At 47.2% G+C, this 25,516-nt stretch overlaps 1 protein-coding gene across 1 annotated transcript in view; it reads right to left on the bottom strand.

Annotated features, from left to right (window-relative positions):
• Positions 1–2,471: 2,471 nt before the first annotated feature.
• Positions 2,472–25,516, bottom strand: part of LOC137658141 (coiled-coil domain-containing protein 130 homolog) — a 38,561-nt gene continuing 15,516 nt past the window's right edge. The window contains exons 4-7 of the mRNA XM_068392825.1: positions 14,016–14,108; positions 4,414–4,581; positions 3,911–4,030; positions 2,472–3,370 (exon numbers count right to left, since the gene is read on the bottom strand). Coding sequence (XP_068248926.1) covers positions 2,825–3,370; positions 3,911–4,030; positions 4,414–4,581; positions 14,016–14,108 — 927 coding nt within the window. The 3' untranslated portion in view covers positions 2,472–2,824. The remainder of the gene's footprint in view (positions 3,371–3,910; positions 4,031–4,413; positions 4,582–14,015; positions 14,109–25,516) is intronic.

The following is a 25,516-nucleotide window of genomic DNA, read 5'->3' as shown; positions in this document are numbered from 1 at the left end:
GTAGTGTTTTTATGTTTTATTGTTTATCTATACATGTTATCAATTTTTGCTGTATTGTCAGGTAGTGTAAGCTTCGCAAAGATGGTTTTGACCATACCCCGTTGACGTCTACACAAATATTTTCGCTGCTATAGTAAATAAATTGTAATTTTCTTGATCAACAAAGAATTTCGTACAATGAATCGTTATATAGTGCATTCCATGAAAGATCCTTTCTTGACTGATGTTAGAAATATTTGACCTGTCATAAGATGTTATCCAGTTATATATAGGATTTCATCAAGCTCTGGAGCTGTGTTGAAACCGGAAAGACCAATAGGCCAAAGGCACAAAAGTGTAACACTACAACGGAGGTCGAAGTCTCTCAGAGAAAACTCGCAGTTGCACTCTGAAGTAAGAGTGAAGAGTTTTGGCAGGCAGATTGAATTAAAGAAGTGAAAGCAAGAGCTAAATTTATGAATTTGGACCACAGGGTCCATTATGGAGCCTGAGAGGCTATTCAGTACCATAGAAGGAAAGAAACTATAATACAATAGATCTCGCCGGTTATAGGTTGGCTAGATAGAGTACTAGCCACCCGTTGAGATAAACCGCTAGAGGGTTATTAGGTCCTTTGACTGGCCAGACAGTACTACACTGGACCCCTCTAGCTCTGAATACGGCTTATCCCCCCCCCCCCTTTGCCTACACATACACCAAATATTCTTATTCATTCTCTCCACATTCTCCTCTGCCCTCATACACCTGGCCACACTGAGGTTCCCAAACAAATTCATCTTCGCTCAAGGGGTTAACTACGGCACTGCAATTGCCTAGTGGGTACTTTCCTCTTGGTAAGGGTAAAGAATACTTTAGTTAAGCTCGGAAGTTATTCTTGAAGGACATTCCAAAATCATTGTTCTCTAGTCTTGGGTAGTGGAATAGTCTCTGTATCATGGTCTTCCAATGACCTGGGGTAGAGTTCTCTGGCTTGAGGGTACACTAGTCAATCTCATTTCTCTTCTGCTGTTTTTTTTTCAATAGTTTATACATGAAAGATCTGTTTTAATGTTACTATTCTTAGAATATTTAATTTAGATTGTTCATTACATCTCTTGAGGTTTGCTGATTTCTTTCCCTCTCTGGGCTATTTTTTCCATGTTGGAGCCCTTTGGCTTATTTCATCCTGCATTTGCAACTGGGGCTGTAGTTTAGGTAATTGAAATAATAATAGTAATTGATAACAATACCCTGGGGTTGGAGCTAAGATAATAATAATAATAATTTTCTTTATTCCTATAAATTGCCATTGGATATATTTTTCTTATAATAGTTTATTTATTCAAGACTTGGAAATGGAAAAGGTTTTAGAATGATTTTGTGAAAATCATAATTCGTTTTTTTTTTTTTTTTTTCTTTTTTGAATACCATGAAAAAATGTCTATTATTTTTTGTGCATTGGAATTGATGCAGATACTAACGAGTCTTTATAAACTTATGATAACTGCAAGGAACACATCAAAAACCCTTTAGCAATTGATAATAAGAGGTGTGAGGTGTAGTGATGACACTCTTCCTAAGATCATTCAGTTAGTTTAAGTTCATGCTGCCTTTTACAATTTCTGTTTATGCAAGATTAGTTTTTACTTTATAATTGTAATATTTTTTTTATCTTTTCCCACATGACTCTTTTTTAATAAACTTTATGAAGTTCCATATTTTGTCTATAGCTTTGATACAACTTATAATAACCAGGTAAAGCTGACTGGGTTTTTGTAAGACACTCGTGCCTTTAAAGGTGCATATCGTGTTATTTGTGCACAAAGGTATCAGCGCCTTTTTTATAAGAAATTTAAATACGAATTATGTTGATAGCCTACAGTTCTAAGAGGTTTTTCACCTTTTATATTAAAATTGTTTTTATAAAGCATTTTATTACTGTTTAGATAGTATTGCCACTCTAGGCTCTATACTTCCACTATCAATAGACTTCATAAAAATTTGATCATATCAATCACTACTGCTGCTTCCCAAAGGTAGATTCTTCATGTTTTTTCCTCCATTCCAACGGTACCATTTCTTTAACTACATTGCTAATCTCTAGGATTATAGGGAATCCTTTGGTCTCCCTTTGTCTTGATTCCGAGGAGTTAATCATTGAGATTTTGGCAACATGCTGTTTTTCATGGAACCTCTTTTAATTTAGTGTTGATGGGGGTAGTCCCTTCAAATTTCTTGAAGGTAGTCCAGTTTTCGTTGTGTCTCTTGTTTCTCTTTGCTAGTCTGTATGTTCTCTTACCCTTTCCCTGAATCATGCCTCTATATCTCATCATTCGCATCCAAATTACAATATTTCCTGTACTTAACTTTCAATCCAGAACTGATCTTAATTTTTCAGTCTTACCATATTTCTTTCTTTTATTTACAGAATGGTCTGTATATCTTATAGAAAATCTGTCTGTGTGAATATAAGAAAAATAAATTTCCAAAAGTATTTTTTTATTTAATAAACACATACATAAACAAATTCATCTCAGAGAAAAAGTAATTCAGGATTAAGATATTTATATTTATTATCAATTTTTATGTATAAGGAATAAATATATGCTTAAGTTATTAAAAAAATAATTCTCAGCAAATTTCATTATCAATAACCATGTTTTCACCCTTAACACTATTTGTTTAGATACAAGCGAGAGATAATGCTAATTTACATAATGAAGTTTTGCTAAATAAAATTTTTCAATTTTCTAACAATCACCCAATAAGGTAAAACAGCTCAAATTAAAATCTAATTATCTTATGTACAAAATTACATAACAGTATGTCTAACCTTGGCAAAACCTTAGTCACTTTCACTCTCGCTGCTATCATAACTTACTAGGGATAAAGATGTGCTAGTTTTAGGAGAGGTTACATTAACAGCATCTGAGCATTGCAAATTTGATGCTGAATCATTTTTCTCAGAAAATTTTCCCAAGTTGGATGATGAGGGATTTTCTTTCAATTCGTCAGTATTCTTTTCTTCAGCGTTACAATTGCATCTGTTACATACTGATGGTGAAGAATGTACCTCAGATGGCTCTGACCTGATATTCATTACACATTTACAGGAATTACTTACATGTTCTCCCACAGTTTCACTACTCATGCTTGTACTAGCCATTTCATGTTCTGCTTTTTTGGCTATTATACCTAGATTCTGTGGTTTAAAATTATTTCTGAAACTTGAAAAGTTCTTCTGAGAATTATTTACAATATTTGTGACAGACTGCCTTGCATAAGCTTTCTTTTCTTGTAAAGATACTGACTTTGGTTTCAGTTTTGCAAATATAGAGTGAGCATCAATTGCCGACCTCTTCTCCTTTCGAAGTTCTTCAGATGTTTTAGACTGAAAATAAAACAAAACAAAGAATGAAACATGTTATTCTAACTATTTTTGCATTCAAGCAGAGCCCAAAGTCTAACTAAGGAGACTACAGGAAATCATGAAATACTTGTTTGGAATAGGATTAATGTAAAACTTGTTTATTGATTCTACTCTACTAAATAATGCAATAGCATATTCAAAATAAACATTTAGATATGATTTCTCTGGCTATTAAGTTTAAAAAAAAAATAAACATATTTCTTAACTTTAATATACTGCATGCTATCCCTTATGTAGACATCCCAATGACTTGAACCATTTAACATGGTGGTCAAGCTATTAAACTAAATGTGATCTTTAAAAACCAGATATTTCAAGAGTTAAAACTTCTTATTTGTCAATAAACTACACCAAGATACCAGGTATAAAAAGACCTTGAAATATTGCCGTCATTAATACCAGTTTGACATTCTTAATTGACTTGAGGTGTGAAATAAAGCATGCTGAAGACATCAAGCCTTCATAACAAATAAGCCTTGTCTTGAATGGTCACATAGTTACCAAAGTAAACTGAAGCAATTTTGCTGTTTTCTCATCATTTTCATCTGGTGGGAGAAGAGGAACAGGGAGCTGGTAAGATGAATCACGGGTAGCTTGTTCTTGTTCTTTTGTACGCCTTGCCTGTACGAAAAAAAAATCACATCAAACTTTTCAAATTCAAATAAAACAAAGATAAGCTATTTGACAAAAATTTACTGATACAGTATTAAGTAATGGCTTTTTTATCACAAGGGATGTGACTTGTGAATGATAAAAGTACCAACAAAGCTTCTAGTGGGATCTTATCTTATAGAATACGTAGTTTAACCTGCCTGAAGAGAAGGCAAGGTATCCTAACTTGGTGTATCTGTCTTGAAGTATCACTTTTGGACACTAATAGTACAGCAATGTGTGGTGTGTGATGTACTAGCTATCCACAACACAGCTTAAAGTAGCATTAAAAATAGAAAATATATCTACTAGAAAATAATTTTCTTTAATAGTTTCAACCATAAGATATTTACCCTCATCTGGTCCCTCATAGCTCTATTCGCTCCATAATCATCATGCCAACGTCTAGTCTGAAACTCCTCAAGTTTTTCTATCATGGCTTCGTTTTCTTTCGACTTCTTTTTGTCATCGACACCATGTTCTAACTTGTACATAGCATCAACTGCCATCTTCCGAGTCACCTTCAAGATATAAGACATTTGATATGAAATGAATGGTAAAAGTAACCAAATTCTGGTTACTACATTTTTTAATTCTAATACAGTAGCAACCACACATTCAGTATAGCTTAGATACATTTAAAAGTCTGAAAACAGACCTTGTACATGTTTACATGCACTCTAAAATGACAAAGTTGGAGATAATTTTTTCATATTTCCCTAACTAATACAAACTTGGAGTTATTTATGTGGGTATTTTTTGGAAAAGCTGGAAGGTAGCCATTAGACTTTAAATGCATGGTGACAACCCTACCTAACCACTTGTTGTGGGTAGATAGGGTGTGGCTGGGGGGTACCCAGCCACCTATATCTACTCACGGTTCAATGACCCCGTCACTTTTTGATTAGAGACAGGACTTATAGGGGGACAGGTGATGGCGAGACAATTTATATGAATTTCTCCAGGTTTGTATTAGTTAGGGGAAAATGCTAATTATCTCCACATTTGTCATTTGTTCCCACACTAACAAACCTTACGTTATATATATGGATGACTCGCCCTTAGGTGGGTGGTAAGTCCGACTACTGGCTTAGTCATTGCCTCGGTTTTGCCTAATACAGTACAGTAATAGACTGTAATCGAGGGAAACCTTGCCACCTCACTTATCAATACAGAGTGAGAATGACAGCAGCCTGAGCAACACATAGTTGTGAGAGATAGCATATGAACGTCTAAGAGTGTTCCGTATTTAAACAGGAATTTTACACATAAATATAGACGTTTGCCAATGCCTACGTTGCGGGAAGCATTTGGGACGTGTACAAGTATATAAAAATAAACTATACTAGGTTACACAAGGAAAAGTTTATTGCCTACAGACGTTGAAGCCAGCTTGCAGAGGGACCCATAACACTGCATCCCAAGAGAGGGGAAGATGAAGAATGGAAAAAGCCAGACATACTTTCATTCATCCCAGATTTAACCCAGGTAACCAATGCCCTCAACCATCTGCTACTTGTCCAACAAGGAGCCCAAGGTATTCTAAACCACTTGTTGTGCAGCCACCACAGGACCGATAGAAAACGTATTGAGTCTTCTGTGGGTCACGTCTTGGAGAAGGTGGGCAGTGAAGGTCATCTGACGCTTCCACATGCCCAATTGTAACACTTGCAACACAGAATAATTGTGTTAGAATGCCAAGGATGTACTGATGCCCCTGACATTGAGAGCGCTAGGTTTTCGAGCTAGAGGAAGGTCAGGATTCAGAGCACGGTCTATGACTTTGCAGATCCATGCTGAATTGATGTTCCTAGTAACCCTCCTCCTAATTCTACCCAAATTGATGAATAACACTGTTCGTCACGGCCAAGCTGCTACTGTTCGTTTAAGATAATATCTCAAACTCCTCACTAGGCATAATAAAAAGTGATCTGGGTCATTGGTTACAGAACGTAGACTTAATGTGAAAGGGCCCAAACCTAGGGTCCAGTACCCCAGGAGTTTGAGTCTTTGCAATGAACTCGGGGACAAAGCCGAGTGTCACTTCCCCCATCCTCTTGAATGAGCGATGTCGTATGAGAGACCATGAAGTTCACTAACTCTTTGCTGATGCTAAAGCAAGTAAGAATGCCATCTTCAAAGTGAGATTATGGTCTGTTGCATGGCGTAATGGTTCGTAGGGAGGTCCTTTTAAGGATCTCAAATGCGAACCACATTCCAAGAAGAAGGTCTTGTCTCCAAATGGGGGAAAGTGATCGCATAACTCTATATGAGTTAGGAAAGCCCCAACGAAGAGGAAAGGTCTACTGTACTCCCTTTAATCTAACGGTTAGGCTTAAGGCTGAGCGATGGCACACCGAGACCAAAAGTTTTTCCTCCCGAAGGTATACAAGAAATTTCACTATTACTGGAATAGGGGCATTGAGGGGAGAGATACCCTTCCAAATACACCAACCATAGAAGACTGTCCACTGCCTGGTATACAGAGGCATAGGATTTCCGCAAGTAACCAGATATTCTCTTTGCAACTTATTGTGAAAAGCCTCACTGAGAGAGAAGATTCTGAATAGTCTCCAGGCGTGAAGCTAAAGAGACAGGACGGCCTTGTGGAAGATGTTCGCGTCTGGTTGTTTGAGTAGATCTGGTCGTGGAGGTAGTTCCCTCGGGAGATCTACTCGAAGTTACAGAAGGTCGGAGAACTATTCTGATATGATGTCATAGCAGAGCTATGAGGGTCATCATTTTTTAAGTTGTTGGATGCTCTGGTCTTGTTGAACATTCTTCTCATCAGACAAAATGGGGGAAAGGCGTACACATTGATGATGTCCCACTGCTGTTGGAATGCATCCTGCCATAGACCCTGAGTGTCCGGAACTGGGGAGCTGTACAGCAGGAGCCTGAAGTTTAGAGACGTCACGAACAGGTTCATTATCGGGGGACCCCCCAAGGTAAGGACTTTGTTGGCTATCAGAGGATTCAAAGACCATTTGGAGACCACTATCTTAGTCGCTCTGCTTATATTGTCTGTGAGCACATTCCTCTTACCTGGAATGAAGCGAGCTGATAGGGACACCGAATGTTCTTTTGACCATCGTAGAATTTCTACTGCAAGATGACCTAAGGGCTGCGAAAAGGTACCGCCTTGTTTGTTTGTGTAAGCCACCACTGTAGTAGTAGTGTTCATCAACACCAGAGAGTGGCTAGCCAGCAACTGGAACTGAGGGAGAGCTAGAAAGGCTGCTCTCCTCTCCAAGAGATTTATGTACTGGTACCTTTCAGGCTCAGACCATAGGCCTGAGACTGTGTGATGCAGCAAGTGGCCCCCCATCCTTCTTTTGATGCGTCTGTGTAGAGCAATAAGTCTGAAGGAGGGACAAGGAGATCCTGACCTTTGCAGAGGTTTTCCTCTACTACCCACCATAGCAGGTTCATCACTTGGTCCTGTGTAATAGGAACTAGAATGTCCGGGGAGTCGGAGTGTTGGTTCCACATGGACTTCAGCTACTATTGCAGGGATTTGATCCTGAGGCGGCCATTAGGAACTACACCAAGTAGGGAGGTTATATGGCCTTGGAGAGACAACCACTGTCGGGCCGGTAGATATTACTGTCTGAGGAAAGGTTTTGCCACTTCTATCAGCCTGTGTACTCTATCATCTGATGGAAAAACTTTGTTGGTTGGTGTCTATAAGCATACCGAGATAAACCAGTCTCTGAGATGGAAGCAGTGATGACTTCTTGAGATTTATCATGATCCCCAGATCCTGGCAAAACACTAGAAGCATGTCTCGGTGATGAAGAAGGGTCATCTGCGAGTCTGCTAGAATCAGCCAATCGTCAAGGTATCTTAGGAGACGAATGCCATTTTTGTGAGCCCAAGATGACACTAGGGCGAACACCCTGGTAAAGACTTGAGGTGCTGTCGCATGACCGAAGCTGTGAACTTTGAACTAGTACCATTTGTTCTCGAGTATGAATCCGATATACTTCCTTGAAGTTGGATGGATTGGGATCTGGAAGTATGCGTCCTGGAGATCCAATGTACACATGAAGTCCCTTGATCTTACAGCCTGGATGACCATGTCTGCTGTCTTCATCCTGAACAGAATCTGTTGAACAAACTTGTTCAGGGGGGACGAGATCTATGACTGGTCTTAAGCCTCCAGATGCCTTTTTCACAAGAAAGTCAACTGTAGAAGCCTGGAGAACCTTCTAGAACCTCTTGGAGACTGTCCTCCTGCAGCATGGTCTGGATTAAGGCCCAAGGGGCCAGCTCCTTTACGGATCCCTTAATATAGAAGCTTAATGGAATTGGATGCCAAATCAGAGGGAGAGATGGAATGAACGGGACGCGATACCCTACGCCGATCACCTTGATCATCCAGGGGTTGTTGTTATTATCATTACTAGCTATGCTACAACCCTAGTTGGAAAAGCAAGATGCTATAAGCCCAAGGGCTCCAACAGGGAAAAATAGCCCAGTGAGGAAAGGAAAATAAGGAAATAAATAAATAAGAAGTAATGAAAAACTTAAATATTTTACAAACATTAACAACATTAAAACAGATATTTGATATATAAACTATAAAAGGACATACATAAGCCTGATCAACATAAAAAAAATTTTCTGCGAGTTTGAACTTTGAACTTTGGAAGTTCTACTGATTCAACAACCCGATTAGGAAGATCATTCCACAACTTGGTCACAGCTGGAATAAAACTTCTACAGTACTGTGTAGTATTGAGCCTCATGGTGGAGAAGGCTTGACTATTAGAATCAACTGTAACCTCTGCCAGAGGTGTGCAGGCATCCTCCCACTGGTGGTCGGTTGTGAGGATTGCCCTCCCTAACGGGAGCGGCCACCTCGACCACTCCCCCCACCTCCTTTCTTTCCTCTGAAGGACTTATTTCTTTTCTGCTCTTTGGCCTGAAAGGGATGTTTAGACACCTTCGACGGTCCAGAGAACCTATAAGTCGAGAGATTAGAGGTGCTGGACTGATTCCTGGAAGGCTGAGGAGCCCTCCCGTAGGATTGGCAAGTCATGGGCCTGTGGAGTAGAAAATCCTAATAGAATTTTCTCCACCTATCAGCTACTCTCTCTATCTCTTCTGGATCGAAGAGTGAGGATCCCTTGAGAGTCGAGTTTCTCAGGCACGTGACCTCCACTTTCGGCACGTGCCAGTGGAATCTTCCAATTACCTTATCTCGTCAATTGAGGATGGCATTCCCCCACAAGTTGACTGCGTGGTGCGATAGGAACTCCAGTGTGCGGGTACTTGATAAAAGGAAAGACAGACTCCAGAGACTTTCTTGTGGACTCATATGACAGATCCTAACAGCGCACAACATGGCCTAATGACCCTAACCATAGGTCAAGCCACAGAGCAGCCTGAATGGCATATTTTGCTCCTCTTTCTATGTTGAATAGCTCAGATGGCACAAGTGAAGCTCTCAACGAAGAGAGTCTTGAGTCGGAAGACCCTGGTAAGCGATTCTACTGAGGGGTCGAGAGTCAGGGTTGAAAGAGGTTCATTCTTGATCTCATAGTACTTTCTTTGGTGTATGAAAGGAAGTTAAGATCTCGACGAGGAACCGGCTCTCAAGGAACTAGAAGTTCCTGCTCTCTGGGAGATAGCTTCTCTCCTGGCTGCTGTCCATCCCTTTGACGAGGGCAAGACTGCACTGGTCTTAGGGGTCCTTTGGGTTCCAAACAGTTGGTCCAGGACCATTTCCTTACCTTCCTGGGAGGTAGTACCAGGATCAGCCAGCTTCTCGATGGTCCTCATACAAGCCAGGACCTGTATGCTCCAACTCCATGTGCTCTTGTTCAGAATGGAAATTTGGACTCGCTGCCCTTGGAAGGTATTCCTTGTCCATATCCAAGGTGCTATCTACCTCCAAGCTCTCATCCATAGGACCCTTGGGTAGGTCAAGGTCATCAACTAGGTCTCGAGAGGGACCCGCCTCAAGGGATCTTTTATCCATCTTTGGCCTCTGAGATTCCCTTGCCCTAGCATTCTTCAGAACCATCTTCAAGTCTTTCGACTCCCCCCGAGGAGGAAAATGCTCTTACAGGATGGAAGGATTTGGAAGATCCCGCAGTTCCTTTGAGACGCTAGTCTCAGGGATAGAGTATTTGATCCTGTCGGTGGTTTGGACACTGGACGTTGGGCTGGAGGAACAATCTCTATCTGTTGAGGCTGATAGGGATGGATAGAGATCTCCCTAGGCGAGCCAAAATCTCTACTCATGCAGGGTTCAATGAGGTCCACATGAGGTGGATTGCCACGTTTTATCCTAGTCTTCTGCTTGGTGGTAAGCCTGCCCCTTGCACAAACCGGAGTTAGAGCAAGTCGCTCTAGAGCTTGCCCCGAAACGGAGCGCGGAGAGAGAAGTCCCCGACGCCAAACTCTCCATAGGAAACTTGGCCTGGGCCTGTCAAGGCTGAGGTGGTAGAGGACCTAATCCCAACAAGGACTTTTGCAGGTTAGACACCAGAGTGTCATACCACGAAGGGAGCTCGTCTCCCTTCGATAAGTCTGGGGTTTCCTTCGTGAGTCTTTGGGGCATGAAGAGGTCCTCTTTTATTGGTTGAAAAGGCCGATCAGAAGAAATAGTTACATCCGCAAATTTGTTTGGGGGTTCCTTAAACCCTTCAGGGAAGGGAATCGGCCTACTGTACTGCTAGAAGTAACTTCTGTAGAGATTGTTGGCGGAGGTATTGGGTCCACATCGCTCATGAATTTGGGACCTCAGTTCGTGAAGTACGGGGGAGAACGGCCGATCCATGTGTGAAATTGGAAGATTCACGTATCAATGGCGTGAATTACGCGTTAAAGGGCGTGATTCACAAGCAGAAACGCCCGTTTCACAAACAACTGGTGACAATTGAGAAGGAGAGGCCCAATGGGCACCTGTGGAACTGGAGAACCACTAACACTAGCTGGAAGCAAAGATGGGGGTCTCAATACTGGGGCAACTCGTAGCGTTGGAGAGCTTTGCGCCGCGGTGGAACGCATTGGCGAGTGTCGCGTGGGCGATCGCTTAGCTAAAGGGCCCTAGGCCACGAAGGGCGCAGGGGTTAGGTTAACAGGATGCTTCTCAAAGAGTTCTTCCCTGAGAATATCTTGTCTGGTCGTAATTCGTCATGGAGAAATTCGAGCTGTAGAGCGCCGGATAGATGTTGAACAAGAGCGCCTACGTTTTCCTCGTGAAGAGGAACGCTTAGATTACGATCGTGAGCACCTAGAACGTTGTGAGCGTCGCCCTCGTGATCGTGAGCGTCGCCCTCGTGAACGTGAGCGTCGCCCTCGTGAACGTGAGCGTCGCCCTCGTGAACGTGAGCGTCGCCCTCGTGAACGTGAGCGTCGCCCTCGTGAACGTGAGCGTCGCCCTCGTGAACGTGAGCGTCGCCCTCGTGAACGTGAGCGTCGCCCTCGTGATCGTGAGCGTCGCCCTCGTGATCGTGAGCGTCGCCCTCGTGATCGTGAGCGTCGCCCTCGTGTTCGTGAGCGTCGCCCTCGTGTTCGTGAGCGTCGCCCTCGTGAACGTGAGCGTCGCCCTCGTGAACGTGAGCGTCGCCCTAGTGAACGTGAGCGTCGCCCTCGTGAACGTGAGCGTCGCCCTCGTGATCGTGAGCGTCGCCCTCGTGAACGTGAGCGTCGCCCTCGTGATCGTGAGCGTCGCCCTCGTGATTGTGAGCGTCGCCCTCGTGAACGTGAGCGTCGCTCTCGTGATCATGAGCGCCGCCCTCGTGAATATGAGCGCCGCCCTCGTGAATATGAGCGCCGCCCTCGTGATTGTAAGCATCAAGATCGTGAACGCGAGCGTCCAGACCTTGATCTAGAGCATTTAGCTCTTGATCGTGAGCAATTAGCTTGTGATTGTGAGCTTTTAGCTCACGAGTGAGAACACTTTCTAGATGAAGAGCACTGAGACCATGATAACCTGCAGTCTTGTGAGTGTGAAGCTCTAGAGTTAGAGCGGGGAGATCGTGATGACCTGCAATCTCTTAAATGATCTTCGGATCGTCGCGAACGACGTCTTAAAGAAGATCGTCCAGGAGGACGAGAAGATGGAGAGTCTTGTCGCTGCGATCGCCGAGCAGATGGAACGCTCACCACTTGAAGGTCATCTACATCTGCAGCAAGCAGGAGGTTGGCGCACAAGCTGGAATCATTCCTCTGGGGAAAAACAAAGGGCTGCGGTTTAGGTGACGATGATGTCCCAGGATGGCGAAAGGACTCGTCGTCAGAAGGAGGCTGTTGGAGGGGTGAGCGGGAGTGAACACCTTGTCCACGCCTGGAAGGGCCAGGAGAGGACGAAAGATGAACCTTGTAAAAGTCCAGGGCAAAGGATGTAGAAGCCTCTGGCGAAGGGTTCTTCCTTGCAACACGCTGAAGTTGCTGCTGCAGCACCTCCTTCGAAAGGGGAACAGAAACCCAATCGGGACGGCCACGCCTGCAAAACATCTGTAAGGGAGAATGGCTCCCCGGTGGATGGAGTTAGTCAGTCTGCGCTCCTACTTGATCCCCCCCGGCGGAAGGCGCAAGCGAGGAGTAGCTTCGGGAAGAGATCCAGGAGTGCACGAAGAAGCTTGTGGTCTTTTTGCCCCAGCGGAAGACCCTGGTGGAGAAAGATCACACTTGGCCTTCTTCTTCCTGTGACGGTCAAATCTCTCCCATTGGGAGGCAGGCTACTCCCTACACTCGTCACAGGGCGAGTCCTACTCACAGTGACGCCCCCTGCAAGGTGAGCACACAGAGTGGCAGGGTCGGTCTCAACCGACGACATGACAGTGCCGCAAGGGCGACCCTCACGACCAGTACAGGTCCGCATGGGAGCATCAAAGAAGCGCAGTCACACCTGAAAGAGAAAAAGCATGAGCGTAAAGCAAGTAGTCAAACTGGCTAAGCCTTGAGGAGGAGAGAGCGGAGACATTCCTTCTCTACCAGCCAAAAGAAAAGTGACATAGTTCTCTGAACCGTGAGTAGATATAGGTGGCTGGGTGCCTACCTACCCACTACAAGTTGTTAGGTAAGGTTGCCACCTCGCATTTAAAGTCTAATGGCTACCTTCCAGCTTTGCCGAAAGAATATCCACATCAATAACGTAGGCTTTGTTAGAGTGGGAACAAATATGCCTCTTAAGCAATATACTGCATAGTACTTTATTACACAGCATTGACTCGAAACAATGGGAAAATACTAATTTTCTATATGACTATTTGAAACCCATGATAATTGTGATGATATCCTGTACAAAATATAATAAATATATACCTATAAAAAATGTTATAGGAAATATTTTTGCAGTTTCAAGAGTGAGAAGATGAATGCTATGAAATTTTCAATATTTTTGCCTACATTTACCAGCAAGGAAAAGAACCATATACTGTACATCATGGGGAGTTAAGTAACAAATACCAATGAATGCTGAAAAACTGACTAAAGCACCCTTAACGACACATCTAGACTCCAAGTTTCCTTGTATAACCTTGAGAGAAAATTTTTTATTCATATAACTCTAAATACAGGAAAAGACAAAAATAAAAGTTCTTATACAACATCAGTATCAATTTGCTATACTATCACTGTTATATAATAGAGTATTCTATGCACTATTTAGTTTCATATAACTTTATGCCTTTTTGAGTTCAATTCAGATGCATTCACAATCAAATATATATGAATTAACCTTAATTGCATTGAGCAATATAAGACTTTATGTATTTAGTGTTTTATTGTGTGCAAACACCCATGAACATTGCTTCATAGAATTTCTGTACCTTCCTGCGAAAAATTAAATTTGTGCATAGCAAAGTTCAACAAACATGTTATTCATAGTTTAAGATCTTATGGTTAACTATTGTATACAGTAGTTTTGAGCCAAAGGCATTAGTATTCATAAAATAATTACTAAAACAGCAAAGTTTTCAGAATTTCATAAACATACCTCCTTGTCTTCAGGAACAATCTGTTCATTATCTGTCGGGTCCCATCTTCTTTCCTGGCGCCTTGCACCACTTACAATTTCATAATCCAAATTCTGATAAAATGAAAAAAACAATGCTTAGTTAACCACTCACTTTTTTCAAGTCTCTTATTTCATAATTTTTCTTCAGGTTTGAAATAGACAAGGGCATTATTTTACCCAGTCACACTTATCTTATAAAATAATCACATATTTCACCAGCTGGAATAGTGCCTTACAGGAAAAATTATTTTTATTTCTAAATCAGTGTTAATGAAATTGGCTGAAATTATAAGCCTATTTTTCACAGAAACTAGACAAACATTAATCAAATTAGTTTTCAATATGGTATCTTACATACATTATTTTAAGGAAATAACTGACGTACAAGATTTTTTTTCTTTAAAATGATATTTTAATTATAAAATAAATTTTTGAATATACTTACCCGGTGAATATATAATAGCTGCTGCTCCAGCGGCTCGGCAGAAAAACACACAAAAACTCGCGAGCGATCGCTATGAAGGTTGCGGGTGTGCCCACCAGCGCCAACTATCGGCCAGATACCACACATGCATGTAAACAAGCCTCAATTCTTCTCGTCCCGCTGCGTCTCTATTGGGGAGGAAGGGAGGGCCTTTAATTTATATTTGTTCCGTAACCGAAATACAAACCACGCTATTTACAAAGGGTTTACTTTTAGCGCAGCTGAAATGACGAGCCAATAGTTTTTAACGAGGGTTAATTACCCCCGCGCTAGTTAGCGGGGGGTGGGGAAGGGTAGCTTGCTACCCCTCCCCCCTCCACACACCGGTGACTTGCTTCACTTCACTTTTGGCTCGGCGGTGATCAGACGTGTCTGTTCATCGCCTTCGTGACAGCCTTTAATTTTCTTCTTTTTCTTTTCAGCTTGTGTGATTGGTTGGAAGTTGACCTTCAGTTATTTTCTTTTATTTAATATGCGTACATGCCCTGGAGTTGCCGGCCGTCCTTGTGGGACTTTCATGTCGGACGTGATTACGGATCCTCACACCCTCTGCCCTCAATGTCGGGGCCGACGGTGCGACCAGGATAACATGTGCCGTGAGTGCAGGGAGTGGTCTGCCTCCCAGTGGGAGAGGTTTGGCCGTCGGCGTAAGAAGAAGTCCAAGAGAGACCGTTCTCCTCCGGGGTTAGCCTTGAAGGAGGAAGGTTCTCGGGACTCTTCTTCCGCCGCCCAAACCTCCTCCGAAGCTCCCCCTCGTCCGCCTCCTAAGGAGAGTCGTCCGAGTGGGAGCGCAGGCCCTTGTTCTGTTTCCCTACCTTCGGTGGGGGGAGAGGGCGTCGCCTCCCATAGCGAGGCGGTTCCCCCTCCTCCTCCGGGGGAGGTTATTGATAATAATACTTTATCCAGTGATGATCTGTTACAGATTTGGTCGTCCCTGGGGCTTAAGGGCTTGCCCTCCAGGGTCGCTCTTATTGACCTTGTCTCGTTGGGGGCCGCTGTTAAACAGTCGCCGGTGGTAGCGGAGGTAGACCCTCTGTCTATTGTCGACGTCGTGGTGACAGAGGCCTCCGACGTGGCTGGGCCTTCCGACGCAGGTGCTGTTGCTGGTGATGGTGCTCTAGGCTCTCCTCCTCCTTCCGTGCATCCTTCGAAGGGGGAAGTGAGTCCTTCGGTCTCGACTGCTGCCCAGCTTCCTTCTGAGAGAAGTGTTTTGAAGGAGACTCCCCTTCGGAGGACCGATGGTCCCGACGATCTCCCCCGAGGCCGCCTCCGCCGTAAGGCTCACCGCCCTCTACGCCACAAGGGCCTCCCTTCCCCTTACAGGGGGACTAAGAGGCGCCTTTTTGGGTCTTCGTCCTCCGGGGGGGACTCTCCTCGTCAGCCTCAACCGATGAACCTCTCTGCAGACCGCTCACCATCTCCTGCCGGATCTTCGCCTTCTGGAGAACTCGTCACCCGACGGGCAACGGTCCCTTCGGGGCTAAGGGATTCTTCCCTTACGCGAGCAGGGCCAGCGCACAAGCGCTCTCCTGCTCGCCAGCGATCTCCTGCTCGCCAGCGATCTCCTGCTCGCCAGCGATCTCCTGCTCGTCGACGATCTCCTGCTCGCCAAGACTCTCCTGCTCGCCGACGCTCACCTGCTCGTCGGCTCTCTCCTGAGGTTCGCCCCCCTCGCCAGCGCTCTCCTGCTCGTCAGCTCTCTTCCGAGCGTCAGCGCTCATTTGAGGACCATCGCCCTGCGGTCTCTGACCACCCTTTAGTTCCTGCTGAACTCCCTGCTCACCATCCACCTGGTCCTGTGGCTACGCAACATCGTGCTGCGCGTGTGTCAGAAACACATGTTCGCCAACGCGCCAGCGATCTTCCCGTTCCTGCTCGTGAACCTATCCTCTCACAGGACACGCGTCGACCTTCTGCTCGCCAGCGATCACCAGCTCGCCAGCGATCACCAGCTCGCCAGCGATCACCAGCTCGCCAGCGATCACCAGTTCGCCAGCGATCACCTTCACATGCTGCCCGCCATCGCACGAACCTGCATGATCGCCCGCTTACGCATGCTGCTCCTCATCGCAACACCCTGAACGATCGCCTTCCTGCGGATGCTGATCACCATCGCACCCTTTCTCGCGATCATTCACCTGCGCATGCTGCTCGCCATCGCACAACCCTGCACGATCGCCCGCTTACGCATGCTGCTCCTCATCGCAACACCCTGAACGATCGCCTTCCTGCGGATGCTGATCACCATCGCACCCTTTCTCGCGATCATTCACCTGCGCATGCTGCTCGCCATCGCACAACCCTGCACGATCGCCCGCTTACGCATGCTGCTCCTCATCGCACAACCCTGAACGATCGCCTTCCTGCGGATGCTGATCACCATCGCACCCTTTCACGCGATCATTCACCTGCGCATGCTGCTCGCCATCGCACAACCCTGAACGATCGCCCGCTTACGCATGCTGCTCCTCATCGCGCAACCCTGAACGACCGCCCTATTGCGCGCGATCATTCACCTACACATGCTGCTCGCCATCGCTTACCATCACGTGGTCATTATCGCCAGCGATCTTCTTCACCTACGCGGCAGCACGATCCCTCGCCGTCGCGCCATCGCTTGCGTTCGTCGCCTCGGACACGTGTTCATTTACCTGCCCACCCTCACGCCCACTCGCCTGCGCGCCCGCTCGCCCGCGCGCCCGCTCGCCCGCTCGCCTGCGCGCCCGCGCGACCGCTCGCCTGTGCGCCCGCGCAACCATTCGCCTTTGCGCGACCGTTCACCCTCGCGCGACCATAGTTCGCGGCGAATTCCACAGCCGGTGGTAGCAGCAGGGACGCGTGCTCCTAGACGGCACTCGGGATCACCTCCATCCAAGCACAGGTTGGTATTGCAGGACGAGGACAGGTCATTACAGCATTCTTCCCCACCTTCTTTTCAGGCAGGTACCGTCGTGTCCACTCCAAAGGATCGCCCGATCCCTTTCACCTTAGCGAGGATTTCGGACTCTGTGTCCTTTGAGCAGCAGACTTGGTTTGGTCCGCTGGCACGGGCGTTAGTGAGGGTTATGAAACCAGCACTCGCCGGCCAGGGTAACAAACCAGCGGCTGTCTCTCCTACGCTGAAGAGAAAGAGAGGAGTGGACTTCGTGGTGACTTCCCCCAGGGCGAAGTTGGTTCCCAAGAGGTCGGTCTCGAGGGTCCCCTCTCCTGCACGAGTACTCTCTCCTTCTCCCGTGGACGAGGCCTTTCCGTCCTCAGGTGAGTCCAGTGGACCGGTAGTCTTCCCCTCGGCACCAGGGGGGGAGACTTCGCTTCAGGCAGGAGAATCGTCTCGTGAGGAAGGGGCCCCTCGAACCTCGTTGTTGGGATCCTGTATCCCTCCTAGGAGGGAGCCCAAGGATTCCAAGACCATCCCTAAATCCTCTGCAAGGATTCGACAGGAACCCACGACTACCCAGGGGAATGTCCACGTATCACCCCAGGAAGAGATTCCTGGGGCAGGAGACTTAGCTGCCAGCCCGCAGGGAGGAGAACAGCAAGAGTCCGAACATGCCTTCTGGCAGGTCCTAAGCCTGATAAGGCAACTTAACAGTCTTACGGATCCAGTCATCCCCCCCCGTGAAGGCAAAGACACGATTCTGGATGAAGTGTTCGACGTTCGGAAGGCCCCTAAGACCAGTGCAGCTCTGCCCTGGTCTCGGGGGCTGAAGAGTGCCAGAGCTAGGGCCAATGCTCAGCTCGCACTTCTTGCCTCCTCCAGTCGTTCCACTGCCGGGAACAAACTCATCCCTCCTCCTCGCCTTCAGCAGAGGAGGTATTTCGAGATCCTGGGTGAGCACAACCTCGCTCTTCCTCTCCATCACTCTGTGGAGGAGCTGGCGAAGGGAGTTCCCTTGGAGAAACTCTCTGCCCGGCAGGTGTCGTTCTCGGCGGCAGAGATCCTTAACCACGAGAAGGTCGCTAAGTGTGCCATGCAGGCCACTTCGTGGCTGGACTTCTGGTTAGGATCTCTGGGCATCCTATTGCGATCTGAGGACTTGTCCAAGGAGACCAATAGGAAGGCCCTAGAGACCTTCTTGCTCTCGGGCACCCGCTCCATCGAGTTCTTGGCGCACCAGGTTACCACCCTGTGGGCCAACTCGGTGTTGAAGCGTCGCGATGCTGTGTCCGAGAGATTCCATCCAAAGGTCCCCGCCGTAGATGTGTGTAGGCTCCGACATGCCTCCCTCCTGGGGGAGAACCTGTTTGAGCCTCAAGACTTGGAGCGAACGGCTGAGAGGTGGAGGAAATCCAGCACGGACTCCCTCCTCCACAGGGCCCTTACAACTCGGCCCTATAAGCCTCCAGCCCCGCCACAACAGCAGCAACAGCCTCGTAAGGCTCCAAAACAGGCACCGGCAGCTAAGAAAGTGGTGTCTAAGCCCCAGCCCTTTCCAGCCAAGGTCAAGAGGGGTGGTAAGTCCTCCAGGGGAGGCAAGACTTCTAGGGGTGGCGGCCGCGGCCGCAAGCCCTAGGGGTGGCAGTCCCCCTGCGTGTCCACCTGTGGGGGGATGCCTTCAGCGTTGCGTCCGCAGGTGGCAACATCTCGGGGCCGATGCTTGGACGATCTCAGTGATCGGCCAAGGTTATCGCGTCCCGTTCACGTCATCTCAACCTCCCCTGACAGCGAATCCAGTGTCGTTGAGCTCCTATGCCATGGGATCGGCAAAGGGGCTGGCCCTTCAGGCCGAAGTCAAGACCATGTTCGAGAAGGGTGCTCTCCAGGAGGTCGTGGACGGCTCTCCAGGCTTCTTCAGTCGACTCTTTCTTGTAAAGAAGGCTACTGGAGGCTGGAGACCCGTCATCGATCTCTCGGCTCTGAACAGGTTTGTCAAACAAACCCGGTTCAGCATGGAGACAGCAGACACGGTCAGACTTGCGGTGAGACCACAAGACTTCATGTGTACACTGGATCTAAAGGATGCGTACTTCCAGATCCCAATCCATCCGTCTTCCAGGAAGTACCTGAGATTCTGCCTAGACAACAAGATCTACCAGTTCAAGGTGCTGTGTTTCGGTCTCTCCACAGCTCCTCAGGTGTTCACCAGAGTGTTCACCCTGATTTCGACTTGGGCGCACAGGAACGGCATTCGTCTCCTTCGTTACCTAGACGATTGGCTGATCCTAGCAGACTCGGAGTCGACCCTTCTTCGACACCGAGACAGGCTTCTAGATCTTTGCCAGGATCTGGGGATCGTGGTAAACCTCGAGAAGTCCTCTCTGCAGCCGTCCCAACGACTGGTTTATCTAGGCATGCTAATAGACACCAATCTCCACAAAGCCTTTCCATCAGACGACCGGATAGCAAGGCTGAGGAGGGTGGCGGAACCTTTCCTCAGGCGAAAAGAACTCCCCGCCCAATCGTGGTTGCGTCTCTTGGGCCACCTATCCTCCCTGGCCCGTCTGGTTCCAAACAGCCGCCTCAGGATGAGATCCCTTCAATGGCGGCTCAAGTCCCGGTGGAATCAAGGATCCGATTCCCCGGACACTCTGATCCCAATGGGGTCTCTGGAACAGACGGACTTGCGGTGGTGGCTGGCCGACGAGAACCTGCGAAAGGGAGTGAGTCTTCTCGTCCTTCCCCCGGAATTGACTCTGTTTTCGGACGCGTCAAAAGAAGGGTGGGGGGCGCACGTTCTGAACCAGAGGGCCTCAGGCCTTTGGTCAGAATCAGAAAAGTGCCTACACATCAACCTGCTAGAATTGAAGGCCGTCTTTCTGGCCCTTCAACAGTTCCAACGGTTCCTGGCGGGTCACTCCGTGGTGGTGATGAGCGACAACACCACGGTAGTGGCTTATATCAACAAGCAGGGAGGCACTTTTTCGCAACAGCTATCCCATCTTGCAGTAGAGACTCTGAGGTGGACCGAAACCCACTCGATAACACTATCAGCTCGCTTCATTCCTGGCAAGAGGAATGTGCTCGCCGACAGTCTGAGCAGGGCTTCGCAGATAGTGAGTACCGAGTGGTCTTTGGATCCTCAGATAGCCAACAAAGTCCTGACTTTGTGGGGTTCCCCGACGGTGGACTTGTTCGCGACAGCCTTGAACTTCAAGCTGTCCCTGTACTGCTCACCAGTCCCGGACCCCAAGGCACTCTGGCAAGATGCTTTCCAGCAATGGTGGGACAACATCGACGTGTACGCCTTCCCACCATTCTGTCTGATGAGAAGGGTGCTCAACAGGACCAGACTATCGGTCAACTGTTCCATGACTCTAGTAGCTCCGCTATGGCATCACGCGGAATGGTTTCCGGACCTTCTGCAACTCCTGACGGAACTCCCAAGGGAGCTTCCTCCACGACACGAGCTTCTCAGACAACCCCACTCCGGTGTCCCTCACAGGGCCGTAGCCTCGCTTCGGCTTCACGCCTGGAGACTATCCAGCGTCTCCTCGCGGAGAGAGGCTTTTCGCAACAGGTTGCGGAGAGAATGTCTCGGCACCTGCGAAGGTCCTCTGAGGGAGTCTACCAAGCGAAGTGGAGAGTCTTTTGTGGTTGGTGTCGTGGAAGGGGTATCTCTCCACTCGATGCCACTATTCCAGCAATAGCGGACTTCCTTGTGTATCTGCGAGAAGAAATGCGCCTTTCTGTCTCGGCAGTGAAAGGCTATCGCTCAGCCTTAAGCTTGGCCTTCAGATTGAAGGGCGTGGATATTTCTTCATCGCTAGAACTCTCTTTACTCATACGTAGCTATGAGCTTACCTGCCCCCAGTCGGAAGTGAGACCCCCTCCTTGGAACGTGATTCGAGTTCTCAGGTCTCTCAAGAGACCTCCCTTCGAGCCATTACGCCAGGCCTCCGATCGCCACCTGTCTTGGAAGACGGCTTTCCTACTCGCCTTGGCCTCGGCCAAGCGAGTTAGTGAACTTCATGGTCTCTCGTACGACATCGCCCATTCAAGGGGATGGGGGGAGGTAACGTTCAGGTTCGTCCCTGAGTTTGTGGCCAAGACTCAGAATCCTGGAGTGCCGGATCCTCGGTTCGACTCTTTCAGGATCGCGAGTCTCCGTTCTGTAACAAACGACCCAGACCAGCTGCTACTATGCCCAGTGAGGTGTCTGAGGTACTACTTGAAGAGAACGGCTGCAGTCCGTCCTCATGTGCGAGCTTTGTTTGTGAGCACAGGCAGGACAAAGAGGAGGGTCACAAGGAACACCATCTCTGCTTGGATTCGAAGGGTTATCCACCATGCCCTGAATCCTGACCCTCCTCCGTCACGTCGCCCTCGGGCTCACGATGTCAGGGGTATTGGTACATCCCTGGCCTTCAAGAGAAACTTCTCTGTGACGCAGGTACTTCAAGCGGGGGTCTGGAAGCGTCAAACGACCTTCACAGCCCACTACCTGCAAGACGTGACCCACAGGAGCCTCGATACGTTCTCTATCGGCCCTGTGGTGGCTGCACAACAGCTGGTCTAACCTCAGGCTCCTTTTTGGACAAGTAGCAGTAGGTTGAGGGCGTTGTTACCCGGTCTTAGTCTGTGTGAATGAAAGAGTATGTCTGACCCTTACTTCTTTCTTCATTCTCCCCTCTCTTGGGGAAGCAGCATCCTGGTCCTCGCATAGCTGACCTCGACCTCTGCAGGTAACCCATGCTTCTTTGTGCTCCTAGTATTAAGCTTAATACTGTTGCGTCTCCCATACCCTGACGAGGTGGTATGGGGAACGTCCTATCCTAGAATTCCTATCTGAAGGTCTCAAGGTCAACTTCATAGGACGAGTCACACTCTCCTCCTCACACTACTTATGTAGGCCACTCGTTCCTAGCGATGCTAGGAACCTGTGAGGTACAGGGGCTCCCTCTCTCTAGTGCTGCTCACTAAGGGATCGAGCCCCCGGGCAAGCCGAAGTCAGTAAGGCTGGGGACTTTCCACCCTTCCTAAGGGGTAAGTCACCCTTTGTAAATAGCGTGGTTTGTATTTCGGTTACGGAACAAATGACAAATTCGAAGATAATTTGTATTTTTCCTAACCATACAAACCTTAGCTATTTACACATATGTGCCCGCCATCCCTGACCCCCAAGTCAAGTCCTACCTCTAAGTGAAGTGAAGCAAGTCACCGGTGTGTGGAGGGGGGAGGGGTAGCAAGCTACCCTTCCCCACCCCCCGCTAACTAGCGCGGGGGTAATTAACCCTCGTTAAAAACTATTGGCTCGTCATTTCAGCTGCGCTAAAAGTAAACCCTTTGTAAATAGCTAAGGTTTGTATGGTTAGGAAAAATACAAATTATCTTCGAATTTGTCATATTCACCGGGTAAGTATATTCAAAAATTTATTTTATAATTAAAATATAATTTTTAAATATTTAACTTAGCCGGTGAATATATAATAGCTGATTCACACCCAAGGCGGTGGGTAGAGACCAGAGTTAATTAAGTTTACAGCGTATATGCTTAGAGTTTTTGACAGTTATCAATATAACAAAACCCAAATATATAGGTACCTGGTAAGGAAGTTGACTTAGACGATTACTCTGCCTTGTAAGTCTGTCTTCCTCACGAAGCCCAGCGATCCTCTTAGGATGCTGACAGACTCCCAGGAGCTGAAGTATCAAGGGCTGCAACCCATACAAACAGGACCTCATCAAACCCCTAATCTGGGCGCTCTCAAGAAATGACTTTGACCACCCGCCAAATCAACCAGGATGCGAAAGGCTTCTTAGCCTTCCGTACAACCCAAAAAACAATATTAAAAACATTTCAAGAGACAGATTAAAAAGGATATTGGAATTAGGGAAGTGTAGTGGTAGAACCCTCACCCACTACTGCACTCGCTGCAACGAATGGACCCAGTGTGTAGCAGTCCTCGTAAAGAGTCTGGACATCTTTTAAGTAAAATGACGCGAACACTGACTTGCTTCTCCAAAAAGTCGCGTCCATGATACTTTGCAGAGATCTATTTTGCTTGAAGGCCACGGAGGTTGCTATAGCTCTAGCTTCGTGCGTCTTAACCTTAAGCAAACATCGGTCTTTCTCATTCAAGTGAGAATGAGCTTCTCGTATTAAAAATCTGATAAAATATGACAAAGCATTCTTTGACATAGGCAATGATGGTTTCTTAACTGAGCACCATAATGCCTCAGATTTACCTCGTAATGACTTAGTACGAGCTAAATAGAACTTAAGAGCTCTAACAGGACATAATACTCTTTCCAGTTCGTTGCCTACGATCTCTGATAAGCAAGGAATATCAAAAGATTTAGGCCAAGGACGAGAAGGCAGTTCATTTTTGGCCAGGAAACCAAGTTGAAGAGAACAAGTGGCTTTTTCTGTAGAAAAGCCGATGTTCTTACTGAATTCATGAAGTTCACCGACTCTTTTAGCCGAAGCCAAGCACACTAGGAAAAGTGTCTTGAGAGTGAGATCCTTCAGGGAGGCTGAATGTAATGGCTCAAACCTGTCTGACATGAGGAACCTTAGGACCACGTCTAAGTTCCATCCAGGAGTTGCCAAACGACGTTCCTTAGAGGTCTCGAAAGACTTAAGGAGATCTTGGAGATCTTTATTGTTGGAAAGATCTAAGCCTCTATGCCGAAAGACCGAAGCCAACATGCTCCTGTAGCCCTTGATCGTGGGAGCTGAAAGGGAGCGAACCTTTCTCAGATGTAAGAGAAAATCAGCGATTTGGGCTACAGAGGTACTGGACGAGGACACAGATGCTGACTTGCACCAGTCTCGAAAGACTTCCCACTTCGACTGGTATACTCTAATGGTAGAAGCTCTCCTCGCTCTTGCAATTGCACTGGCTGCCTCCTTCGAAAAGCCTCGAGCTCTTGAGAGTCTTTCGATAGTCTGAAGGCAGTCAGACGAAGAGCGGGGAGGTTTTGGTGTACATTCTTTACGTGGGGCTGACGTAACAGATCTACCCTTAGAGGAAGACTTCTTGGAAAGTCTACCAGCCATCGAAGTACCTCGGTGAACCACTCTCTCGCGGGCCAGAGGGGAGCAACCAACGTCAACCTTGTCCCTTCGTGAGAGGTGAACTTCTGCAGTACCTTGTTGACAATCTTGAATGGTGGGAATGCATATAAGTCCAGATGAGACCAATCTAGGAGAAATGCGTCTATGTGTATTGCTGCTGGGTCTGGGACTGGAGAGCAAAAGATTGGAAGTCTCTTGGTCATCGAGGTTGCAAAGAGGTCTATGGTGGGTTGACCCCAAGTCGCCCAAAGACTCTTGCACACGTCCTTGTGGAGGGTCCATTCCGTAGGAATTACCTGACCCCTCCGACTGAGGCAGTCTGCTAAGACGTTCAAGTCGCCCTGGATAAACCTCGTTAACAGGGAGATGCCTCGATCTCTTGACCAAATGAGCAGGTCCCTTGCGATCTCGTACAGCGTGAGGGAGTGGGTGCCTCCTTGCTTGGAGATGTACGCCAGGGCTGTGGTATTGTCGGAGTTGATCTCTACCACTTTGTTTCGAAGGAGACTCTCGAATTTCATCAAGGCCAAGTGGACTGCCAAAAGCTCCTTGCCGTTGATGTGCATGCTCCTCTGACTTGAGGTCCACAGACCTGAGCATTCCCGACCGTCCAGGGTCGCACCCCAACCCAAATCTGACGCGTCTGAGAATAGTACGTGGTTTGGGTTCTGAACTGCTAGGGAAAGTCCCTCTCTCAGACTGATATTGTCGTTCCACCAATTCAGGCATGCCTTTACTGGTTCGGAGACCGGGATTGAGACCGTCTCTAACGTCTAGTCCTTCTTCCAGTGAAAGGCTAGATGGAACTGGAGAGGTCGAAGGTGTAGCCTTCCTAGCGAGACAAACTGCTCCAGGGATGATAGAGTTCCTACTAGACTCATCCAATTCCTGACTGAGCACCGTTCTCTCTTCAACATTAGTTGGACTTTGAGCAGGGCTTGCTCTATTCGGATGGCAGACGGAAAAGCCCGAAAAACTGGACTGCGAATCTCCATCCCTAAATACAGTATAGTTTGGGATGGAATCAGCTGGGACTT

Source organism: Palaemon carinicauda, chromosome 19, assembly GCF_036898095.1.
Source record: "Palaemon carinicauda isolate YSFRI2023 chromosome 19, ASM3689809v2, whole genome shotgun sequence".
Lineage (NCBI taxonomy): Eukaryota > Metazoa > Arthropoda > Malacostraca > Decapoda > Palaemonidae > Palaemon > Palaemon carinicauda.
This window is presented reverse-complemented; position numbering and strand designations above follow the sequence as displayed.